This window comes from Capra hircus, chromosome 17 (assembly GCF_001704415.2).
Source record: "Capra hircus breed San Clemente chromosome 17, ASM170441v1, whole genome shotgun sequence".
NCBI lineage: Eukaryota > Metazoa > Chordata > Mammalia > Artiodactyla > Bovidae > Capra > Capra hircus.
This window is the reverse complement of record NC_030824.1, coordinates 606,277-627,524: the sequence shown is the minus strand read 5'-3', so window position 1 is coordinate 627,524 and position 21,248 is coordinate 606,277. Positions and strand designations below refer to the sequence as shown.

Here is a 21,248-nt window from a genome sequence, read left to right as displayed (position 1 = left end):
AGGTGAGTGTGGAGCAGGAAGGGCTGGAGGAGTGTCAGGATCGGAGCCTTTACTCTGGGGAGAAGGAACAGTCTGGGGCCCGCAGGCAGGGCTTCCTCTGTGCTCCCCTAGTGCCTCAGAGGCTCGGAACTGGCCCACAGTTGGCTCCTAAATATCTTCTTTGGATTTGGTGTGAATTCCTGCCCCCTGATCCTCCGCAGCTGAGCAGGCCTCCCTGTGGGCTTGCTGTGGGCACCGCTGGGCACTCGCTGTGGACGCACCCTCCCCCACCCACCCTCACTGTCAGCCCCATCTGAATTACTATCATTTCCTCCATTTCCCTGAACTGGACACGGCGACCCGAGAGACGACCCCAGTTCCTCAGGGGTATCCCAGCCGTGTTGAAACACTGGCTGGAGGCTTCATCCCTGGCTGACACCCACGTCCTCATCTTCACCAGGAGGTGCCAGGATGCGGAAAGCAAAGCAGTGTAACCCAGGACACAGAGAGGTGTGTAAAGGCCCCTCTGCCGTGCGTGTGAGGTCACACTTCATGTGTGGGCATCAGACTCACGAGTTACAGACACCCAGTCGCGCAGTCTGCAGCTGCTGCGGAAGGCGACCAGGAGCCGGCCACGGTGAGGGGCCCGCTGTGGAGGAGGCTGGGGAGCGGCGGGGAGCGGGGCACGGGTCCACCCCGAGGGAGCCTTGGGCGGGCTTCAAGCTCGGTGAGGGCGAAAGACCGGGCTCAGTTCAGCGGTTCCTTCTCCTGCCTCTCCCAGGAAAGGCTGCCGCAGAAGTGGTGACAAAGACGGGGTGGGAGGTGGGCCGCGAGGCCCCAGGGCCGCCCTCAGAGCTTCTCAGCCTGAGTGTACATCTCTGCCTGGTGACCACGAACATCCTTTATTTGGGGCCTGGTTTTCTGCTCCTGAACGTAGAGTGGCTCCTCTCGGGCCTCCTGCACCCACGCAGCCGCCACTTCTTTTCTGGGTGTTGATTCTAAACGGTCTTGTAGGTCTTCATAGAACTGTTCAACTTCAGCTTCTTCAGCGTTACTGGTTGGGGCATAGACTTGGATTACCGTGATATTGAATGATTTGCCTTGGAGACGAACAGAGATCATTCTGTCGTTTTTGAGATTGCATCCAAGTACTGCATTTCAGACTCTTTTGTTGACCATGATGGCTACTCCATTTCTTCTAAGGGATTCCTGCCCACAGTAGTAGATATAATGGTCACCTGAATTAAATTCACCTATCCAGTCCATTTTAGTTCTCTGATTCCTAGAATGTGGATGTTCAGTCTTGCCGTCTCCTGCTTGACCACTTCCAATTTGCCTGGATTCATGGACCTACACATGGACATCCCCAGATGGTCAACACCGAAATCAGATTGATTATATTCTTTTGCAGCCAAAGATGGACAAGCTCTATACAGCCAGCAAAAACAAGACTGGAGCTGACTGCGGCTCAGATCATGAACTCCTTATTGCCAAATTCAGACTTAAATTGAAGAAAGTAGGGGAAACCATTAGACCATTCATGTATGACCTAAATCAAATCCCTTGTGATTCTACAGTGGAAGTGAGAAATAGATTTAAGGGACTAGATCTGATAGATAGAGTGCCTGATGAACTATGGAATGAGGTTTGTGACATTGTACAGGAGACAGGGATCAAGACCATCCCCATGGAAAAGAAAGGCAAAAAGGCAAAATGGCTGTCTGGGGAGGCCTTACAAATAGCTGTGAAAAGAAGAGAAGCAAAAAGCAAAGGAGAAAAGGAAAGATATAAGCATCTGAATGCAGAGTTCCAAAGAATAGCAAGAAGAGATAAGAAAGCCTTCCTCAGTGATCAATGCAAAGAAATAGAGGAAAACAACAGAATGAGAAAGACTAGAGATCTCTTCAGGAAAATTGGAGGCACCAAGAGAACATTTCATGCAAAGATGGGCTCGATAAAGGACAGAAATGGTATGGACCTAACAGAAGCAGAAGATATTAAGAAGAGGTGGCAAGAATACACAGAGGAACTGTACAAAAAACAGCTTCACGACCCAGATAATCATGATGGTGTGATCGCTCATCTAGAGCCAGACATCCTGGAATGTGAAGTCAAGTGGGCCTTAGAAAGCATCGCTATGAACAAAGCTAGTGGAGGTGATGGTATTCCAGTGGCGCTGTTTCAAATCCTGAAAGATGATGCTGTGAAAGTGCTGCACTCAACATGCCAGCATATTTGGAAAACTCAGCAGTGGCCACAGGACTGGAAAAGGTCAATTTTCATTCCAATCCCAAAGAAAGGCAATGCCAAAGAACGCTCAAACTACCGTACAATTGCACTCATCTCACATGCTAGTAAAGTAATGCTCAAAATTTCTCCAAGCCAGGCTTCAGCAATACGTGAACCGTGAACTTCCTGATGTTCAAGCTGGTTTTAGAAAAGGCAGAGGAACCAGAGATCAAATTTCCAACATCCGCTGGATCATGGAAAAAGCCAGAGAGTTCCAGAAAAACATTATTTCTGCTTGATTGACTATGCCACAGCCTTTGACTGTGTGGATCACAATCAACTGTGGAAAATTCTGAAAGAGAACACCTGACCTGCCTCTTGAGAAATCTGTATGCAGGCCAGGAAGCAACAGTTAGAACTGGACATGGAACAACAGACTGGTTCCAAATAGGAAAAGGAGTACGTCAAGGCTGTATATTGTCACCCTGCTTATTGAACTTCTATGCAGAGTACATCATGAGAAATGCTGGACTGGAAAAAGCACAAGCTGGAATCCAGATTGTCAGGAGAAATATCAATAACCTCAGATATGCAGATGACACCACCCTTATGGCAGAAAGTGAAGAGGAACTAAAGAGCCTCTTGATGAAAGTGAAAGAGGAGAGTGAAAAAGTTGGCTTCAAGCTCAACATTCAGAAAACGAAGATCACGGCATCCGGTCCCATCACTTCATGGGAAATAGATGGGGAAACAGTGGAAACAGTGTCAGACCTTAGTTTGGGGGGCTCCAGAATCACTGCAGATGGTGACTGCAGCCATGAAATGAAAAGACGCTTTTTCCTTGGATGAAAAGTTATGACCAACCTAGATAGTATATTCAAAAGCAGAGACATTACTTTGCCGACCAAGGTCCATCTAGTCAAGGCTAAGGTTTTTCCAGTGGTCATGTATGGATGTGAGAGTTGGACTGTGAAGAAGGCTGAGCACCGAAGAATTGATGCTTTGGAACTGTGGTGTTGGAGAAGACTCTTGAGAGTCCCTTGGACTGCAAGGAGATCCAACCGTCCAATCTGAAGATCAGCCCTGGGATTTCTTTGGAAGGAATGATGCTAAAGCTGAAACTCCAGTACTTTGGGCACCTCATGCGAAGAGTTGACTCATTGGAAACGACTTTGATGCTGGGAGGGATTGGGGGCAGGAGGAGAAGGGGACGACCCAGGATGAGATGGCTGGATGGCATCACGAACTCGATGGACGTGAGTCTGAGTGAACTCCGGGAGTTGGTGATGAACAAGGAGGCCTGGCGTGCTGCGATTCATGGGGTGGCAAAGAGTCGGACACGACTGAGCGGCTGAACTGAACTGAACTTTGAAAAATAAGAATGACTTTCCCATCAACCCCAGGTGAAGGGCTGGGAGTCGTTAAAAGTACATCTTGGAAAGACATCTTGAAAACAAGATGTTGAGGTACTGATGTGACTGATGAAAACCATCAGTGACTGTTCCAGAGCCTTGAGGGAGTTGCTGAGAAAGGGGGTCACTAGCCGAAGGGCTAAACAAAGTCACGAAAGGCCTGAAGGACGGTGTGTTGTGTGTCCTCATTCCCAATCTGAGATTGTAAAGAACAGATGTCTCTTGAGCAAGATTAAGGAAGTGGAAGTCAACAGTAAAAGCAGGCAAGGATCGGGATCTGGGCTTTGGCTGCGAATGGCATTATTTTCCTTATTCTTCTGCGGCACTGCTCCCCCAGGTTGGTTCATTATTGGGCTGGTCCCAACAAGTTGCTTCATGTAATCTCCATGAAAGGTTGTTGCTGAACCACCCAAAGACACCGGGATTCTTGGCCTCAGGAAGAAAAGAATTCAATCCAGGGCCAGAGATGAGCTTTTGTGTAATAAACTTTTATTAAAGTATCAAAGAGACAGAGAAAGCTTCTGACATAGGCATCAGAAGAGGGTAGAAAGAGTACCCCCTTGCTAGTGTTAGCAATGGAGTGATATACTCCAATGAATCCAAAGAATGTCTGGAGGTTGTAAAGACCTCACCAGACTTACTTCCATAATTTACATTTTAAGATAACAGGATTAGCCAGAAGGTTTAATCCAGAGCCTGTCCTCAGGCAGGATACATTATTGTTATATAATCCTTGTAAAGACCAGACCTACTCCCATAATTTACATTTTAAGATAACAGGGTTAGCCAGAAGGTTTCATCCAGAGACTGTCCTCTGGCAGGATACATTATTGTTATATAATCGTAAAGAATGTAGAGGAAAATAAGAGTTTGTCCTTTCTTCCTCCTTGAGACTTCCAGAACCCTCTCTCCTTGGGGACCCCTAGACTTCTTATCAACCTACCTAGGAAATGACTCTCTCATCCCCAAAGTCCAGGATCTAGTAAAAAATATCACTGATACCAAGAACCAGGAAAATCAGTAACCATGGGAAAAGAGACTTACATAGACATCAATGCTGAGACGACTCAGATGATAAAATCAGGTGACAGATATTTGTAGTGAACAATCATCAAATCTATTTCATGAGGAAGCATAAGCACTTTGGGGGAAAAGGGAAAGGGAAATAAATGCAAAAAATACAGTTACGAGAACAAAGTGGGGCTTCCCTCATGGCTCAGTCCGTAAAGAATCCGCCTGCAATGCAGGAATCCGCCTGCAATGCAAGAGACCCAGGTTCGATTCCTGGGTCTGGAAGATCTCCTGGAGAAGGAAATGGCAGCCCACTCCAGTGTGCTTGCCTGGAGAGCCCCGTGGACACAGGAGCCTGGCGGCTACAGACCATGGCGGTCCCAAGAGTGGGGCATGCGGCTTAGCAACTAAACCAGCACCACCACGAGAACACAGTAGGCAGAAACATGGAAATACAACAGGTGAAAGTAAAAAGGAAACTCATCTGTTGAGCTCAAAGACGTGTGATACTTATTGTCATTTAATGAATTTTTTCGTTGTTGGAGTATTTGATGACCTGAGTAAAGGCAGTTGCCCCTCCTTCCTCGCAATTTCCCCACCATGATCATTCCCCGAGCACGTCACCAGGGGGCGCTGTGCACTTGCTCCGAACTTGCAAAGCCTGAACACAACAGATGGTCCCCTGACTGCATGCGTCCCCAGGCTCACTGGCCTGAGGTGGACGTGACAGCAGGTGCGTCCTCTCAGGGGACAGACTCAGAGCCCTGAACCCCCAGGCCTCCTGCTGGGAGTGAAGCTGCAAAGGGGGCCCATGAGTGAGAGCTGGAGGGTTTTGGGCTCAAGGGTTTATGAGGCCCCACCCTCTTCCCCAGGATCAGAGGAGGGGAGCAATGCCCAGATCCCGTCCCACGCACCCCTCGGCTCCCCTCAGTCTCTTCCTGCCCCTCCTCAGCTCTTTCCTAACAGCCTCCCTCCCCTGCCCCTTCCCCTCTGACTCATGGCTTTCCTTCCAGTCCTGGCCTCCGTTCTTTCTACAACCCTGTACCCCGTGACCCCCTCCAGCATGATCAAGTTCACTTTGTCAAAAGTCGTGGACATGTTTTCCGATCTTCCTGAACGGGACCCTCACTTCCTCGTCCTCCCCTTGAACCCCTCCGACGTCTCCCTTGTGCAGAAGCCTCAGCAATCAAACTCTCAGGTATGGGTCCTCTCTGTGTCCCTGCGGAACCCCAGGACAGACCCAGCTCAGGTCACCCTCCCAGATGTGATACTGAACCCTGGGCAACACACAGAACTCAGGGAGGGGTTTGGTGGGTCAGAGGACAGGGGCACATTGTATGAGGGGCCCTTTCTCCTGGGGTGGGGGCATGAGAGACGGGCAGTAGCAGCCTCAGCAGAGCTCCGGGGCGGCTGCACCATGGCCTGGACTCCCCTCTTCCTCCTGATGCCCCTCCTTCACTGCACAGGTCAGGACAGCCCTCAGCACCCTGACTCCCCCTCCCTGACCACCCCCACCACATGCAGCAAAGGTACCTCCCTGTCCTTCCTCAGGACATACAGGGTGCTGTGCTTTCAGGGTCCCTCTCCCAGCCTGTGCTGATGCAGCCGCCTTGTGGAGCCTCGGCCAAGCTCACCTGCACCCTGAGCGGCGACTACAGCAGCTACCATGTGGGCTGGCACCAGAAGGTCCCAGGGAGGGGTCCCTGTTTCCTGATGCGAGTGGGCACCAGTGGTGTTGCTGGACAAGTGGGATGGGATCTCTGACTGCTTCTCAGGCTCGGGCTCTGGCCTGAGGGTACCTGACCTTCTAGAACATCCCGGAGGAGGACAAGGCTGACTACATCTGTGGGGCAGACCATGGCAGTGGGAGCAGCTTCCTGTAACCCACAGTGACATGGGCAGGGAAGTGAGACAGAAACCCCAGTGGTGGCCCCCCCTCCCCTCCCATCACCAGACCCACAGTTTAGAGGGTGCCTCCTGACCTGCCTCGAGAGTTTCCACCTCATCAAGTATTCTCATAACTCAGCACCCATCTGGGAGGAAGGTCTGTCTTTGCACAACCTTCCTGGTCTTGGTCCACAGCAAATGTTCCCCAGGTCTGTAAAATGTAAGCCACTCTAGACCAAAGTTCAGTGACACATATGATGTAGTGAACTTCAAAGCTGCAGAACAGGATCCCCTGATCCCCCACTTTGTCAGTCTGTACAACATTCATGTGGAGCTTCCCAGGTGGGAAAGCGAGTGGCAAAGAACTCGCCTACCACTGCAGGAGATGTAAGGGACGTGCGTTCGATCTCTGGGTCGGGAATATCCCATGGCAACCCACTTCAGTATTCTTGCCTGGAGAATCCCATGGACAGAGGAGCCTAGTGGACTACAGTCCATGAGGTCGCAAAGCGTTGCAAATGACTGAAGCGGCTCAGCACACACAGCCTTCGCTTAGCTCACCACTGGGGAAAATAAACAGCAGATGGATCCTCTGACAGGGGTTGGAATCGGTTGCTCGGGTGCACACGCGATACGTAGTAAAGAGTGTCCCAGGGAAAGTGATGGTGCCGAGGGCTCTCCTGCCTTCCAGTGATGAAGGAAGATGAGGGCTAAGGGGAGTGGAAGATTGAAAGAGGGAAATCACGCTGAAGAGGGTCGATACTGGGTGAGGATATAGGGGACTCACGAGGCTGCTCTTCAAGGATTTTTGTAATTTCAACAGAATTTTTTACCCAGTGACAAGTGTGTATGAAAGAAAACCCGCATCCCTGTCCACTATGATGTGTGTCTGCCCCATATTAACAGATCACCCAAGTGACCAGCTTCTATGCTTCCGCCGCGTTTTCTAGGTCAAGCACTCTGCCTGGAGGCTGGGACATCCCAGGGGCCAGAGGAGGTGCCCAGGGCCAGGAGGAGGTGCCAGCAGAGTCCCAGAGGGAGTGCCAGGCCAGAAAAGAGGGAAACCACTCAGAGATCCAGGAGCCTGTGCAAACTGCCCTCCCTGGGGGTGGGGCCCTGTCCCCTCTGAGGTCTGTCCCCTGGGGGCTTCTGCTCCTGGTAACCTAACCAGCCAGTTCAGATTCTGGTCCCTCCTTCTCACCCATGTGGAGTCTTTGCCAAGTGTGGGTCAGAGAGAAGATGTGGAAACATGAGGAGTCAGAATGTGTCTCCAAGTAGAAGTGGCTCCTGGGAGAGTCTGTGCAGAGGACAGGGCACAGCTGTGGGCAGGGGCCCCGCAGGGCGACCTGTGTGCAGTTAGGTGTGTGTGATGAGTGTGTATCAGGATATTACAAGTGTGTTTTTTGTTCCTGTGTTACTGTGGTTTTTGCTATTATTGGTGTTCAATTTAGTTTTTAAATGTCTTCATAGAAAGCAAATGTGTATGGAAACACACTTGATCTGATAATGGAATTACTGTATTAACTTTTTCTTTAGAGTATTTGGATCGCTATTTAACCAGAGTGATTTATACTCTTTCCACTTATGTGTTTTATTTTCAGGTGAATGTCCACCACTTAAACTGCTTTCTCAAAGAACTAGGAAATTTTACATCTTTCACAATGTTTTATAAAATAAACATACCAAGCAAATCTATGGGAACAAAGTAGTTGCTGGAGTTTGCTAGCTATTTTGTTAGATATTTCTGGTAAATAAGTATATATTATGTCTTTTGTGGAGTAATTCAATGATAAAATTTCCAGGTTTTCCTGGAAAAAAGTAATCTCTTTACTTACATTTTTACGAGACCAAAGTAGTACCTTCCTAGGAAAGTATGATGTGAAAGTGAAAGTCTCCCAGTCGTGCCCGACTCTTGGTGAAACCACGGACTGTCCAGCCCATGGAATCCTCCTGGCCAGAATCCTAGAGTGGGCAGCCTTTCCCTTCTACGGAGGATCTTCCCGATCCAGGGATGGAAGCCAGGTCTCCCGTGTTGCAGGCAGGTTGTTTGACAGCTGAACCCCCAGGGAAGCCCAGGAAAGTGTGATATCCCGGCTTTTTCGATGGTTTTCCTGCAGCTCCTGCCCCATCTCCCCCCTGTTCTGTGTCTGCAGGTTCCCTCTCCCAGCCTGTGCTGACTCAGCCAGCCTCCCTCTGGGCATCTCCGGGAGCATCAGCCAGACTCCCAGACTGCACCCTGCACAGTGGGCCAATGTTGGTGGCTAGCAAATATCCTGTTTCCAGCAGAAGCCAGGGAGCCCTCTCCAGGACTCCTGGTGTTCAAGTCAGACTCCAATAAGCCCCAGGCCTCCGGGGTCCCCAGTCACTTCTCTGGATCCAAGGCTGCCTCAGCCAGTGAAGGGCTCCTGCTCATCTCTGGGCTGCAGACTCAGGATGAGGCTGATTATGATTGCTCCTGTCACCCAAACACTGGTATTCACCAGGGGCTTCAGGCCCACAGCGGCCCTGTGCCCTCCCTCATGCAGCTGTCCCTGCTGCTCTGCCTGGACCGTGTCTAACTCCAGTTAACCTCCTGCGGCCACTTCCGAGCTTCCAGAGAACAACGGATCTGACCTGTCACGTACTGCCCCTCATCTCAGATCTGAGACTCACCCATGGCTCTGATCGCTCAGATTGCCACGTTTTTACACACATCTTCCTAATCAGAGAATAAAATCCTGCAGTGGAGATGCTCTAAGTGGCAGAAAGAGGCTGATACCTGCTCTGCTTCAATCAGAAACCCCAAAATTAATAATGCAATATCTCTGTAAAAATTAAGTTTTACTTAATTTTAATAAAAATTTTCAAATCAGAAAATAAACTTACAAAGATAATTATATTTCAGATATGGAACTCTTGTCAATGAAAAATTGAAATAAGCATAGATCGTCCTTCAATTAAACTCATGCACGTATTTAAAGTAATGACCTTACAATTTTCACTAATCCATTAACATAGTTTCACACATTTACTGTCTCAGGGAATCCCAGGGGGTCCAGTGGCTAAGACTCCACGATCCCAGTGCAGTCAGCCTGGTTTCATCCCTGGTTGGGGAACTAGGATACCACAAGCCACAGTGAAGACACCACCCAGACAAACAGATAAATACATATTTATAAAAGTCTCACAGTCACACCTACAGTGTAACATACTCGTGCAGCGCAGGACAGACTACAGTCGGGCCATTCTTCTCCAGACAGACTTCCCCTTAACTGTATCCTCTCGGACCCACTGACTGGGCCGACTGGTCCTACCACCCACCACATGTCAGGCTCCCTGGGAACAGACGCTGCTCAGGCCCTTCAGAGTCTCAGTGAAAAGTACTATGAGGATCACAGCCCTGCTCCCTGCAGCCTGTGCCCTGTGCCTGCAGGAGAGACGCCCAGTAGGGGTCACTTCGTAAGAGAGGACACAGCGACGGGAGTGCACCGTGTGGAAAGCCTCACACAGTGAAGATCCAGACACTCAGGAATCCAGAGTCCCACCCCCGGCCTCTCCCCCTACACCTTCCCACCTCGACAGAGAAGAGCCCCCTCCTCACGGCTGAGGGGAAGCACAGAGGAAGCAGGGCTCCGGCCACCAGGGAGGGGACCCACAGAGGAGGGACCCGCTCTCCTGCCCAGAAGGGGACGGGCCTCCCCGGGGCCAGCACTGCCCTGACCTGATCCTGATGGAGAGGAACCCGTGCCCCGGAAGCCCTCTCAGTCCTGACCCCGAGCAGCCCAGGGAGACGTGGACAGACTCAGCCTGAGGGGCCTCAGGGGAGCACACAGGGGGCCTGAGGTCACAGCGGACACAGAGGAGGCCCCTAACTGGCTCTGAGGCGGGGACAGTGCCCAGGGCAGGGGCAGGAGCTGTCCCTGAGGGCTCCGCTCACCAGGGCACAGGGAGCGTGTCCGGGCCTGGACACCAGGGGGCGCGCGAGGGCCATTCCTGAGCTGGGTAGTGGGGTGAGAGCTGGGCCCAGGCCCTGGCACTGCCAGGCAACCAGTGCTCAGGGCTCCTGGATGGGACCTCCCGGCCCTGGGCCCCTACAGCCCCGACCCAGTCCACACCCTGCCCCCCTCAGGCACAGGGACAGGAGCCAGGGCCCAGGGAGGGGTCACAGAGCTGGGGGGGTCAGAGAGCAGGGGTGGGGTTCAGAGAGCTGGGGGTTTAGAGAGCTGGGGGGTCAGAGAGCTGGGGGGTCAGAGAGCTGGGGGGTGGGGCGGGGAGGACTGTCATTTGCATGAGAGGCCCCGCCCCCTCTCAGGGTATGAAGAGGGGCAGGAGCGGTGTGGGGACGCTCTGCTCAGCTTTGGGGCCACAGACGGCAGGACGCCATCATGTCCACCATGGCCTGGTCCCCTCTGCTCCTCACCCTGGTTGCTCTCTGCACAGGTGACTGGATGCGGGGACAGGGGAAGGGTTTTGAGAAGATACATGGGCCCTGCTCCCTGCTTTCCTGTGTGGCCCCCAGAGTCACCATCTCTGTCTCTCTCCCTTCCAGGATCCTGGGCCCAGGCTGTGCTGACTCAGCCATCCTCCGTGTCCAAGTCCCTGGGCCAGAGTGTCTCCATCACCTGCTCTGGAAGCAGCAGCAACGTTGGATATGGTAATTATGTGGGCTGGTACCAACAGGTCCCAGGATCAGCCCCCAAACTCCTCATCTATGGTGCAACCAGTCGAGCCTCGGGGGTCCCCGCCCGATTCTCCGGCTCCAGGTCTGGCAACACAGCGACTCTGAGCATCAGCTCGCTCCAGGCTGAGGACGAGGCCGATTATTACTGTGCATCTTATGACAGCAGTGGCTATAATGGCACAGTGCTCCAGGCCAGCGGGGAAGTGAGACAAAAACCTGCTGTCCTCTCAGAGTCGGGGCTCTGGGGGCAGAAACATCCTCTGCAAAGGCAGCTGTTTCATTTGTCTGTTTGGCCTAAGACTGGGTCCAGAGTCACACCAGGGAACTTGATCCAGAAAAATCTCTTCACATCTTTCTTAATTCACCCCTTCTCCAACTTTCTTTGGCAGCAGCACATTGTCTGATTTTCTCAACTTGAGCAGAAATCCCCAGTGCCAAGGGCGGGTTCCCTGGGGATAGAGTCCTCCATGGGTCAGGCCACAACCAGAGAATCACAGGACAGTCCTGTCTGATTCTGGACTCTTCAGCGTGTCCAGTATGTGTGCTGGTCCCAACAGCTCTCCTTCTCTCTGATGCTAGTCATGGACCCTTGGGGATCCCTGCTCCATTTCAGGTCTCGGGGTCTCTGCTCATTTTCCAGGTCTCAAATCTGAAGCTGGGGCTCCTTGGCCATCTATGGGCTGAGCTGAGGCCCAGGATGCTGCTCCTTCCTTTTCTGTGACAGCCTCTCAGGCTCCCCCAGAGCTCCAGGCTTGTGGAACTAGACCAGGACTCCTTTCCATCTGGGGAGGTGGGGCCGCCCAGTGGCTTCCTGCTCAGCGTCTGGCCTGACCTGTGCTGCTGCTGCTATCACCCTGACTCTGGATCATCCAGGGGCTCTGCCTGGGTGTGGAGCCTCTTCCTGTCCTCTCTGTCCTTAAAGTCCCTCCAGCAGCCCATTCCCAGGAGAAGGTCTCAAAGGAAACAGGAAGTTCATGTCCCCATCACTAGGGACACAGTGTCTCTTTGCCCTGAAGCTCAGGGGCTGAGGTTGGGGTCTGACTGAGGTCATCTCAGACCTGAACTCTGACTCGGGAGCCTTTAATCTCCATCACTGGGGCATCTGCCCATTGCCTGGAGTTTCTAGAGCTCTGACGCCTCTGATCGGCCCTCAGCGTGAACGCCTGTGCTTTTTCTTCACAGGGGAGATTACTTCGGTTACTGCTGCACCAACACGGGAGCATCTAAGGTGCGTCTTCCATTCGGGTCTTTTGGAACTACTGCCTCTCCGTGGCCCTCACTGCTAAGATCCCCCATTGATTCTTCCCGTTCAGTATCTTTGTCTAACACTTGCCACACAATGTTGAATTCTTGTTATGGTGATTAAATTCACTTTGCTCCTGATTTGTGGGGTTTCCACAAATTATTGTCACCAGACTCCAATATGAGAATAGTTGGTGCTTTTACAATATAACATGCTAAGGTCTTGACACATTGATGACTTTTTTCTTAAAATGAAAAAACAAAACAAAACAAAACACGTGTTCCATGCCTTCCCTTCCCGCATAAGTAGTGGATGCAGCCTGGGGTTGTTTCAGTTCCTTCAGTTCAGTGCAGTTCAGTTCAGTCACTCAGTCGTGTCCGACTCTTTGCGACCCCATGAATCGCAGCACGCCAGGCCTCCCTGTCCATCACCAGCTCCGGGAGTTCACTCAGACTCACGTCCATCAAGTCGGTGATGCCATCCAGCCATCGCTTCTTCTGTCGTCCCCTTCTCCTCCTGCTCCGAATCCCTCCCAGCATCAGGGTCTTTTCCAATGAGTCAGCTCTTCGCATGAGGTGCCCGAAGTACTGGAGTTTCAGCTTCAGCATCAGTCCTGCCAATGGAAGAATATAGGGCAGCCCTTCCTTCCTCACTTTCCCCACCATGACCATTCCCCGAGCGCATCACCAGGGGGCGCTGTGCACCTGCTCAGAACTGGCCGGCCCGGAACACACCAGATGGTCCCCTGACCCTGCACCAGGGCTCACTGGACTGAGCTGGGCGTGACAGCAGGTGCTTCCTCTCAGGGGACAAACCCAGAGCCCGAACCCCCGGCCTCCTGCTGGGAGTGAAGCTGCACACGGGGCCCAGGACTCACACATGGAGGGTGATGGGCTCAGGGCATCATCCGGCCCCACCTTCTTCCCCAGGAGCAGAGGAGGCCAGTGGCCCCCAAGCCCACCCCTTGCACCCCTCCCGCTCCCCGCGGCCTCCTCTGCTCCTCCCCTGCTCTTTCCTAAGAGCACCCCTCTGATCCGTGACTTTCCTCCCCAGTCCTGGGTTCCTCTCTACAACCCTTCACCAGCGACCTCCTCCTCCAGACCAGCGTCACTCTCAGGTGTGGGGCGGTTTCCCGTCTTCCCTGACCAGACGCTCACCTCCTTGTCCTCCCTTGCAGCCCCTCTAGCCCTCCCACCAGAGAAGCCTCAGGTCTCCAGACTCCAGGGGTGACCCCAGCTCATCCCCTCCCGGCCAGGGCTCTCACTGCTGCCTTGCCTGGACCCCCTTTATCTCAGCTTATCTTCCTATGGTCACTTCTGAGGGTCCGAGGTCAGCAGACCTGACCTGTCACGCACGTTCCCTCAGCTCAGCTCTGAGGCGGACCTATGGCTCCCATACCTCAGCCTGCCCTGTTTCCCAGGCTGCTCAGAGATAAGCACTCCCCAGGGGAGACGCAATATGTGGCAGAAAGAGCTGGTTCTAGCCCTGCCTCACTCAAAGTCCAAAAGAGTTAAGAATGCAAATATCTTCGTAAAAATATTTTTACTGGATAATATTTAAAATTTGCTAGGATACCTATCAAGTCATTTCAAAAGAATTTTTTAATTAAAAAAAGAACTTACAATGATAATTAGTTTTCCAAAACTGTGCCCTTGTGAAGGAAAAATTAAGAGAGAACATAGATTTTCCATCAGTTTAATTCATGCACAGATTTTAAGGAATGACTGTAGATTTTCACTGATCCATTACCACATTTTGGTTCTTTTAAACTCTCACGCACCCAGAGCGTAACACCTTACCAGCGCAGGGCAAGCTACCGTCAACTGTTTTTTTCCAACCAATCACTTCGACCTCTACCTTCTCTAACCTGCCATTTGGGACAGTTGGTCTTAAGAGCTATTATGTGTCAGGATCCCTGGGGACACATGCTGCTCAGAGCCCTTCAGAGTCTCAATAACAACTGCCAGGAGCATCCCCAGGCCTGCTCCCTGCAGCCGGTGCCCTGTGCCTGCAGGAGAGACGCCCAGGAGGGGTCACTTTATAAGCAGGACACGGGCACAGGGTCCAGCGTGTGGAAAGCTTTATACACAGTAAGTTATGTTCACTACAGTAGCTCGGTCGTGTCCACCTCTGTGTGACCGCATGGACTGCAGCACGCCAGCCCTCCCTGTCCATCACCAACTCCCGGAGTTTACTCAAACTCATGTCCATTGAGTTGGTGATGCCATCCAACCATCTCATCCTCTGTCGTCCCCTTCTCCTCCTGCCCTCAATCTTTCCCAGCATCAGGGTCTTTTTCAATGAGTCAGTTCTTCGCATCAGGTGGCCAAAGTATTGGAGCTTCAGCTTCAGTATCAGTCCTTCTAATGAATATTCAGGACTGATTTCCTTTAGGCTGGACTGGTTGGATCTCCTTGCAGTCCAAGGGACTCTCAAAAGTCTTTTCCAACACCAGAGTTCAAAAGCAACATTTCTTCGGCGCTCAGCTATCTTTATAGTCCAACTCTCAACTTTTCCATGACTACTGGAAAACCATAGTTTTGACTAGACAGAATTTTGTTGGCAAAGTAATGTCTCTGCTTCTTAATATGCTGTCTAGGTTGGCCATAGCTTTTCTTCCAAGGAGCAAGCGCCTTTCAATTCCATGGCTGCAGTCACCATCTGCAGTGATTCTGGAGCCCAAGAGTCAAGTCTATTAGTTTCCAGTTTCCCCACCTGTTTGCCGTGAAGTGATGGGACCAGGTGCCATGACCTCAGTTTTCCTAATGTTGGGTTTGATCCGACTTTTTCACTCTCCTCTTTCACTTTCAGCAAGAGGCTCTTTAGTTCACACACACAGGAAAGATGCAGCATTTAGGAACGCAGAGTCCCATCTCAGGCCTCTCTCCACACTGTCACCCCTCCTCAGAGAAGCGCCCCCTCTTCCTCAGGGCTGAGGGGACGCACAGAGGAAGGAGGGCCCTGCCCACCAGGGAGGAGGCCCACAGAGGAGGGACCCTGCTGTCCTGCCCAGAAGGAGACCCACCTTCCCGCTCCGGGGCTGGCACTGCCCTGACCTGGTCCCGATCCGAGAGGAATTTGTATCTCAGACGGCCCTCGGTCCTGACCCCTGAGCAGTCGTGGAAGCCGTGGACAGACTCGCCTTGAGGATTTGAGGGGAGCCCACGATGGCCCTGAGCTCAGGGGGACACAGAAGGGGCACCTGGCCTGGTGCTAAAGAGGGGACAGCGCACGGAGCAGGGGACGGGGTCTGTCCCTGAGGGCTCTGGTCTCCAGGTCACAGGATGTGTGTCTGGGCCTGGACAAGGGGCGGGGGGCACTCAGGGTCCATTCCTGAAGGTGGGTGGAGGGAGGCAGAGCTGGGCCCCCCGACAGAGCTCCCTGACAAGGCCTGGTGGCCTCTGCTCAGGGCTCCCAGCTGTGACCTTCCCCCTCCTGAGACCCACAGAGCCCCACCCCTGACAACCCTCTGGCCGCCCTCAGGGCCCGGGAGGGGTCAGTGTGATGCACAGGATCCTTTGAATGAATGGACCCTCCCTCTCAGGGCTATGAAGAGGGGAAGGAGCGGTGTGGGGCCGCTCTGCTCAGCTGTGGGGCCACAGACGGCAGGACGCCCTGACATGTCCACCATGGCCTGGTCCCCTCTGCTCCTCAGCCTGGGCGCTCTCTGCATCAGGTGTACTGGATGCGGGGACAGGGGAGGGGTCCTGGGAAGACACACGGGCCCTGCTCCCTGCTCTTGAGTCTGGACCCCAGAGTCACCATCTCTGTCTCTCCCTCTTTCCAGGATCCTGGGCCCAGGCTGTGCTGACTCAGCCACCCTGTTCCCGAACTTTGGGTCAGAGGGTCACCATCTCCTGCACTGGAAGCAGCAACAACAACCGGGGGTTATCATGTGAGCTGGTTCCAACAGCTCCCAGGATCGGCCCCCAGACTCCTAGACCTATGGAAATGGCTAAAGATCCTCAGGGGTCCAGGATCGCATTCTCTGGTCTTCCAAGTCTGGCAGCTCGGCCTCTCTGACCACCTGCAGTTCATGCTGAGGATGACGCTGATTATTGCTGCTTCTCATGGGCTGATGGCTTGAAAGTTTGCACCAGCTGCTTCAGGCCAGAGCAGAAGGCAGACAAAGACCTGCTTCCCCCTCAGCCACGGGGCGCCCAGGGCAAGGCGTCTGCCCCTCCCTTCCTGGAGTCCCTGAGGCCACAGGAACCCAGCAGAACTAGGGTGTCCCGTGAGTGCAGCCCAGCTGCCCCCTCAGCCCGACTCCCCTCCCGAGGGCAGCAGCACACAGGGGGTGGGCACACGCCCCTGGATGACGGAGCTGCTCACACAGGTGCCCCCGGTTCCCAGGTCGGAGTCAGCAGCACAGAGAATGGGGGTCAGTGCCACCCTTGCTGGGTCCCTGGGCAGCGAACGCACATCCCTGAGCTTCCGCCACAGAAGCATCTCCTGTTCAAAGGAAGAGGAAATGGAACCCAGAGTTTCCTTCAAGCAATTTCCACACAGTCCAGGATCCAGGTAAAAACTGTCACTTATATGCAAGAACCAGGAAACTGAGTGTGGAAGGGAAGTGAGACGGCACGGACATCAATGGTGAGAGGCCTGAGATGATGAAACAGGGGACAGATGCTTTTAGGCACAAGTCATCAAATCTATTTGATGAGCACATACAAACACTTTTGGGTCCAAAGGAGAAGGAGATAAATGGAAGGGGAAAAAAATGAATCATGGGAACAAGATAGTCAAAATCACTTGAAAATACAATGGGTGAAAATAAAAAAGAATCCTCTGTACACTATCAAAGACACGTAATATTTATTATTTGATTCATTTTTTGGTCTCTGACAAAGTATTTGATAACAGGAAAAAAAGGCAGCCGCTCCTTCTTCAAAGGCTTCCCCGTTTTCACGAGTGGTGAAGACACCCACTTGCCAATGCAAGGGACATAGGAGACTGTGGGCTCTGTCCCTGGGGTGGGAAGATCCTCTGCAGCAAGAAACGGCAGCCCACTCCAGTGTTCTTGCCTGGAGAAGCCCATGGACAGACGGGCCTGGTGGGCTACAGTCCATGGGGTCGCAGAAGAGTCAAGACAGGACTGAGAACCAAGCAACTGAGCGGCAGCTTGCTCATCACGCCACCACCCTGACCGTTCCCCGAGTGCGTCACCAGGGGGCGCTGTGCACCTGCTGGAACCGGCAACCCCTCAACAAACGCACCAGAGAAGGCAATGGCACCCCACTCCAGGACTCTCGCCTGGAGAATCCCAGGGACGGGGAGCCTGGTGGGCTGCAGTCCATGGGGTCTCGAAGAGTCGGACACGACTGAGCGACTTCACTTTCACTTTTCACGCATTGGAGGAGGAAATGGCAACCCACTCCAGTGTTCTTGCCTGGAGAATCCCAGGGCCGGGGGAGCCAGGTGGACTGCTGTCTATGGGGTCGCACAGGGTCGGACGGGACTGAACCGACTTAGCAGCAGCAGAAACACTCCGACATGGTCCCCTGAGCTGGCCCTGCTCCCTGGCCTCAGCGGCCTGACTGTGGCACGTGACAGCAGGTGCTTCCTCTCAGGGGACAGACTCAGAGCCGCGGCCCCCAGGCCTCCTCCTGGAGAGTGAAGCTGCACCCGGGGCCGAGCACCCCAGAATTGGAGGGTGAAGGGGTCACGGGGGTCATGAGTCCCCACCCTCTTCCCAGAAAGAGAGGAGGGGAGGAGCCCCCAGAGCCCACCCCGTGCACCCTCAGCCTGCGCCCGCTCCTCCTCATCTCTGCTCACAGCCCGCCCTCCCGCTCCCCTCACTCACGACTCTCCTTCCCAGTCCTGGGCCTCTCTCTTTCCTACAGACCTCCAGTGACCGTGTAGGTCTGTAGACCATGATCTCCATGGTCAGGAGCCAGCTCCCTCTGTCGGAAGATCATGGCCGTGTCTCCAGATCTTCCTGAAACACTCACTTCCTCGGCCCCTCCTTGAGCCTGTCTAACCCTTCCTTCTGGAGAAGCCTCAGATCTCTGGCGCTCAGCTAGTGACCCCTGCTCGTCTGCTCCGTGCTCCTCCCCGGGGTCCCCTTGGTTTCCCAGGGGATCCATGAACCCCTCTAGTAGCCGATTTATCCCCTGAATCCTCACACTCCATCCTGTGTGCCCATCGAGTGAGGAGTCAGGAGGGGAGAGAGCCCTGGTCCTGAGACCTGGAGATGACTCCTGGCTGAGGAGCGTCTGTGCTCAGCTGCCTGTGGGACTGACTTTATGCACAGTGAGCCCGGGAGAAGCTGCGGGGCCTGGGCTGGGAAAGCAGCCCTGTCCTGGGGCTCTGCCCCCGGGGCCGGCACTGCAGCTCTGTCAGGACCACGCCTAAGTCAGGTTTGCTCCCCATGGTCACGTCCTGAGATTCCCGAGAACAGCTGACCTGCCTTGTCCTGTCCTGTGTCTCGTCTCAGATCTGCGACCATCCATGGCTCTGATAACTCAGCCTGCCCTGTTTCACAGAGAGAACGTCCTGCTGCGACATAAAACCCCCCAGTGGAGAAGCCGTACGTGTCAGAAAGGTCTTTAAAATTACCTTAGAGAACAGAGGCTACAAGGAAAATGGTGTTTTAGAAATAGTACCATGGCAATGCGGAATTAAAACAGAGCCAGAGTGGACACAGCTTAGTGACTTAACAACAACATTTTCTTCAGTTCAATTTAGGCATCTATTTTAAGTGACGACCTTACATTTTTACTAATCCATGAACACATTTTGGTTCATTTAAAATCTCAAAGTCACACATCCACAGTGTAACACTCACATGCGCTACGGGGTAAGCTACAGTTGGCTGTTGTTGTCCATTGAAACACATCCTGAGGGGTATAATTACAAAACCACTTTGGGGAAAGTTGACTCCAGGAGCTCTATCACCAGGTCAGGATGTGTGCTTGGGCAAGGACACCAGGGGATGTTCCAAGGCCTTTCCTAAGCGTGTGTGGTGGGGGGGGTGGGGGTCGTGAGAGCAGAGACCAGCCCCGTGGTACATTCTGGTGCTTTAAGATCAGGATTTCCAGCTTTTACATCCCACACCCAAACCCCAGGCAACCCCCGCCCCTGATCACACACTGGCCTCCCTCAGGCACAGGAAGCTGAGCCAGGTCCCAGAGGGGATCAGAGCATTGTGGGGGGTGGGGGGGTCATTTGCATGAAAGGCCCCGCCCCCTCTCAGGCTATGAAGAGGGGCAGGAGCGGGGTGGGGACGCTCTGCTCAGCTGCGGGGCCACTGAAGGCAGGACGCCCTGACCGTGTCCACCATGGCCTGGTCCCCTCTGCTCCTCACCCTGGTCACTCTCTGCACAGGTGACTGGATGTGGGGACACGGGAAGGGCCCTGGGAAGACTCACGGGCCTTGCTCCCCGCTATCATGCCTGGACCCCCGAGTCACCATCTCTGTCTCTCCCCATTCCAGGATCCTGGGCCCAGGCTGTGCTGACTCAGCCGTCCTCCGTGTCCCGGTCCCCGGGCCAGAGGGTCTTCATCACCTGCTCTGGAAGCAGCAGCAACGTTGGAACTGGCAATTATGTAGGCTGGTACCAACAGGTCCCAGGATCAGCCCCCAAACTCCTCATCTATGGTGCAACCAGTCGAGCCTCGGGGGTCCCCGACCGATTCTCCGGCTCCAGGTCTGGGAACACAGCCACCCTGACCATCAGCTCGCTCCAGGCTGAGGATGAGGCGGATTATTACTGTTCATCTTATCAGAGTGGTTACAGTTATAGCACAGTGCTCCAGGCCAGGGGGAAGTGAGACAAAAACCTGCTCTCCTCAGACATGGGCCTCTGCCCCAGCAGCCACTTCTGTGGTCTGTTTGATTTAAAACTGTGGTCTGAGCCCGACACGAAGGATTTGGTCCAGGAAATATTTTCAGATCTTCTTCATTCTGCCCCCTCACCAAGGCTTTGCTTTCGGCCAACCACATTTTATATGAATATCTGAAGTTGAGCTGAAGGCCCTGAATGCCAGAGGCGGGTCCTGGTGGACAGAGTCCATGACGGTCGGGTCAGAACCAGAGAGGCAGCGTCCAGCTGTGTCTGACTCAGGACCCTCAGCTCCTCGGCCGTCCCTGGCGGAGCTGGGGCCCGGGCTGCTGCTCCTGCCTCTCCTGTGAGCCCCTCTCAGGCTCCCCCAGGGCTCCAGGCCTGCGGGGACTAGACCAGGACTCCCGTGTCCCTGGGGGAGCCGGGGCAACCCAGGGGCTTCCTGCTCAGGCTCTGCTGAACCTTCTGCTGCTGCTCCACCTTGAGCCCAGGTCATGTGGGGTGGGGAGGTACCTGCTGGGCGTGGAGGCTCCTCTTTCCTTTCTGTCCTCAAAATCTTGCCAGCAGCACATTCCAATGAGATGGTCTCAAAGGAAACAGAAAGTGTCTCCCCATCACTGGGGACTAGGGTCTCTTTGTCTTAATCTGAGGGTCTGAGTTGGGGGATCTGCCTGAGCTCATCTCAGCCCTGGGAGGCCCACACTGCCCTCTGCGCTCTCTCCCGCACAGGGAGCAGGTCCTGCTCTCAGCCTCCTCTGTCCCCTCACAGGCAGGGTGTCCAGGGCCCAGCCAGAGGGGACTCAGCCAGGGTCGGTCCACCTGCCCAGGACTCTGCCCACAGACAGCGAGCCACACTCAACCTGCACTGGAAACCCCAGTAATGTTGGGCAGCAGCTTGGCTGCAGCAGCAACTGGGGGGTCCACAAACCCCTGACCACAGGAGTCACAACTGGCCCCCCGAGTCTCAGCCAGGCTCTCGGGCTCTGGGTCAGGCAGGGCCCCCTGACCATCTCTGGGCTCCAGCCCGAGGACGAGGCTGA

At 53.8% G+C, this 21,248-nt stretch overlaps 2 gene segments (V, D, J or C); both read left to right on the top strand.

The window, feature by feature from the left end:
• Positions 1 to 21,248, top strand: part of LOC102176353 — a 460,158-nt gene that overhangs the window by 20,512 nt on the left and 418,398 nt on the right.
• Positions 10,849 to 20,197, top strand: LOC102172893. The segment is given in 3 exon segments: positions 10,849 to 10,899; positions 19,713 to 19,750; positions 19,860 to 20,197. Coding segments are annotated over 3 exon segments (393 nt in total).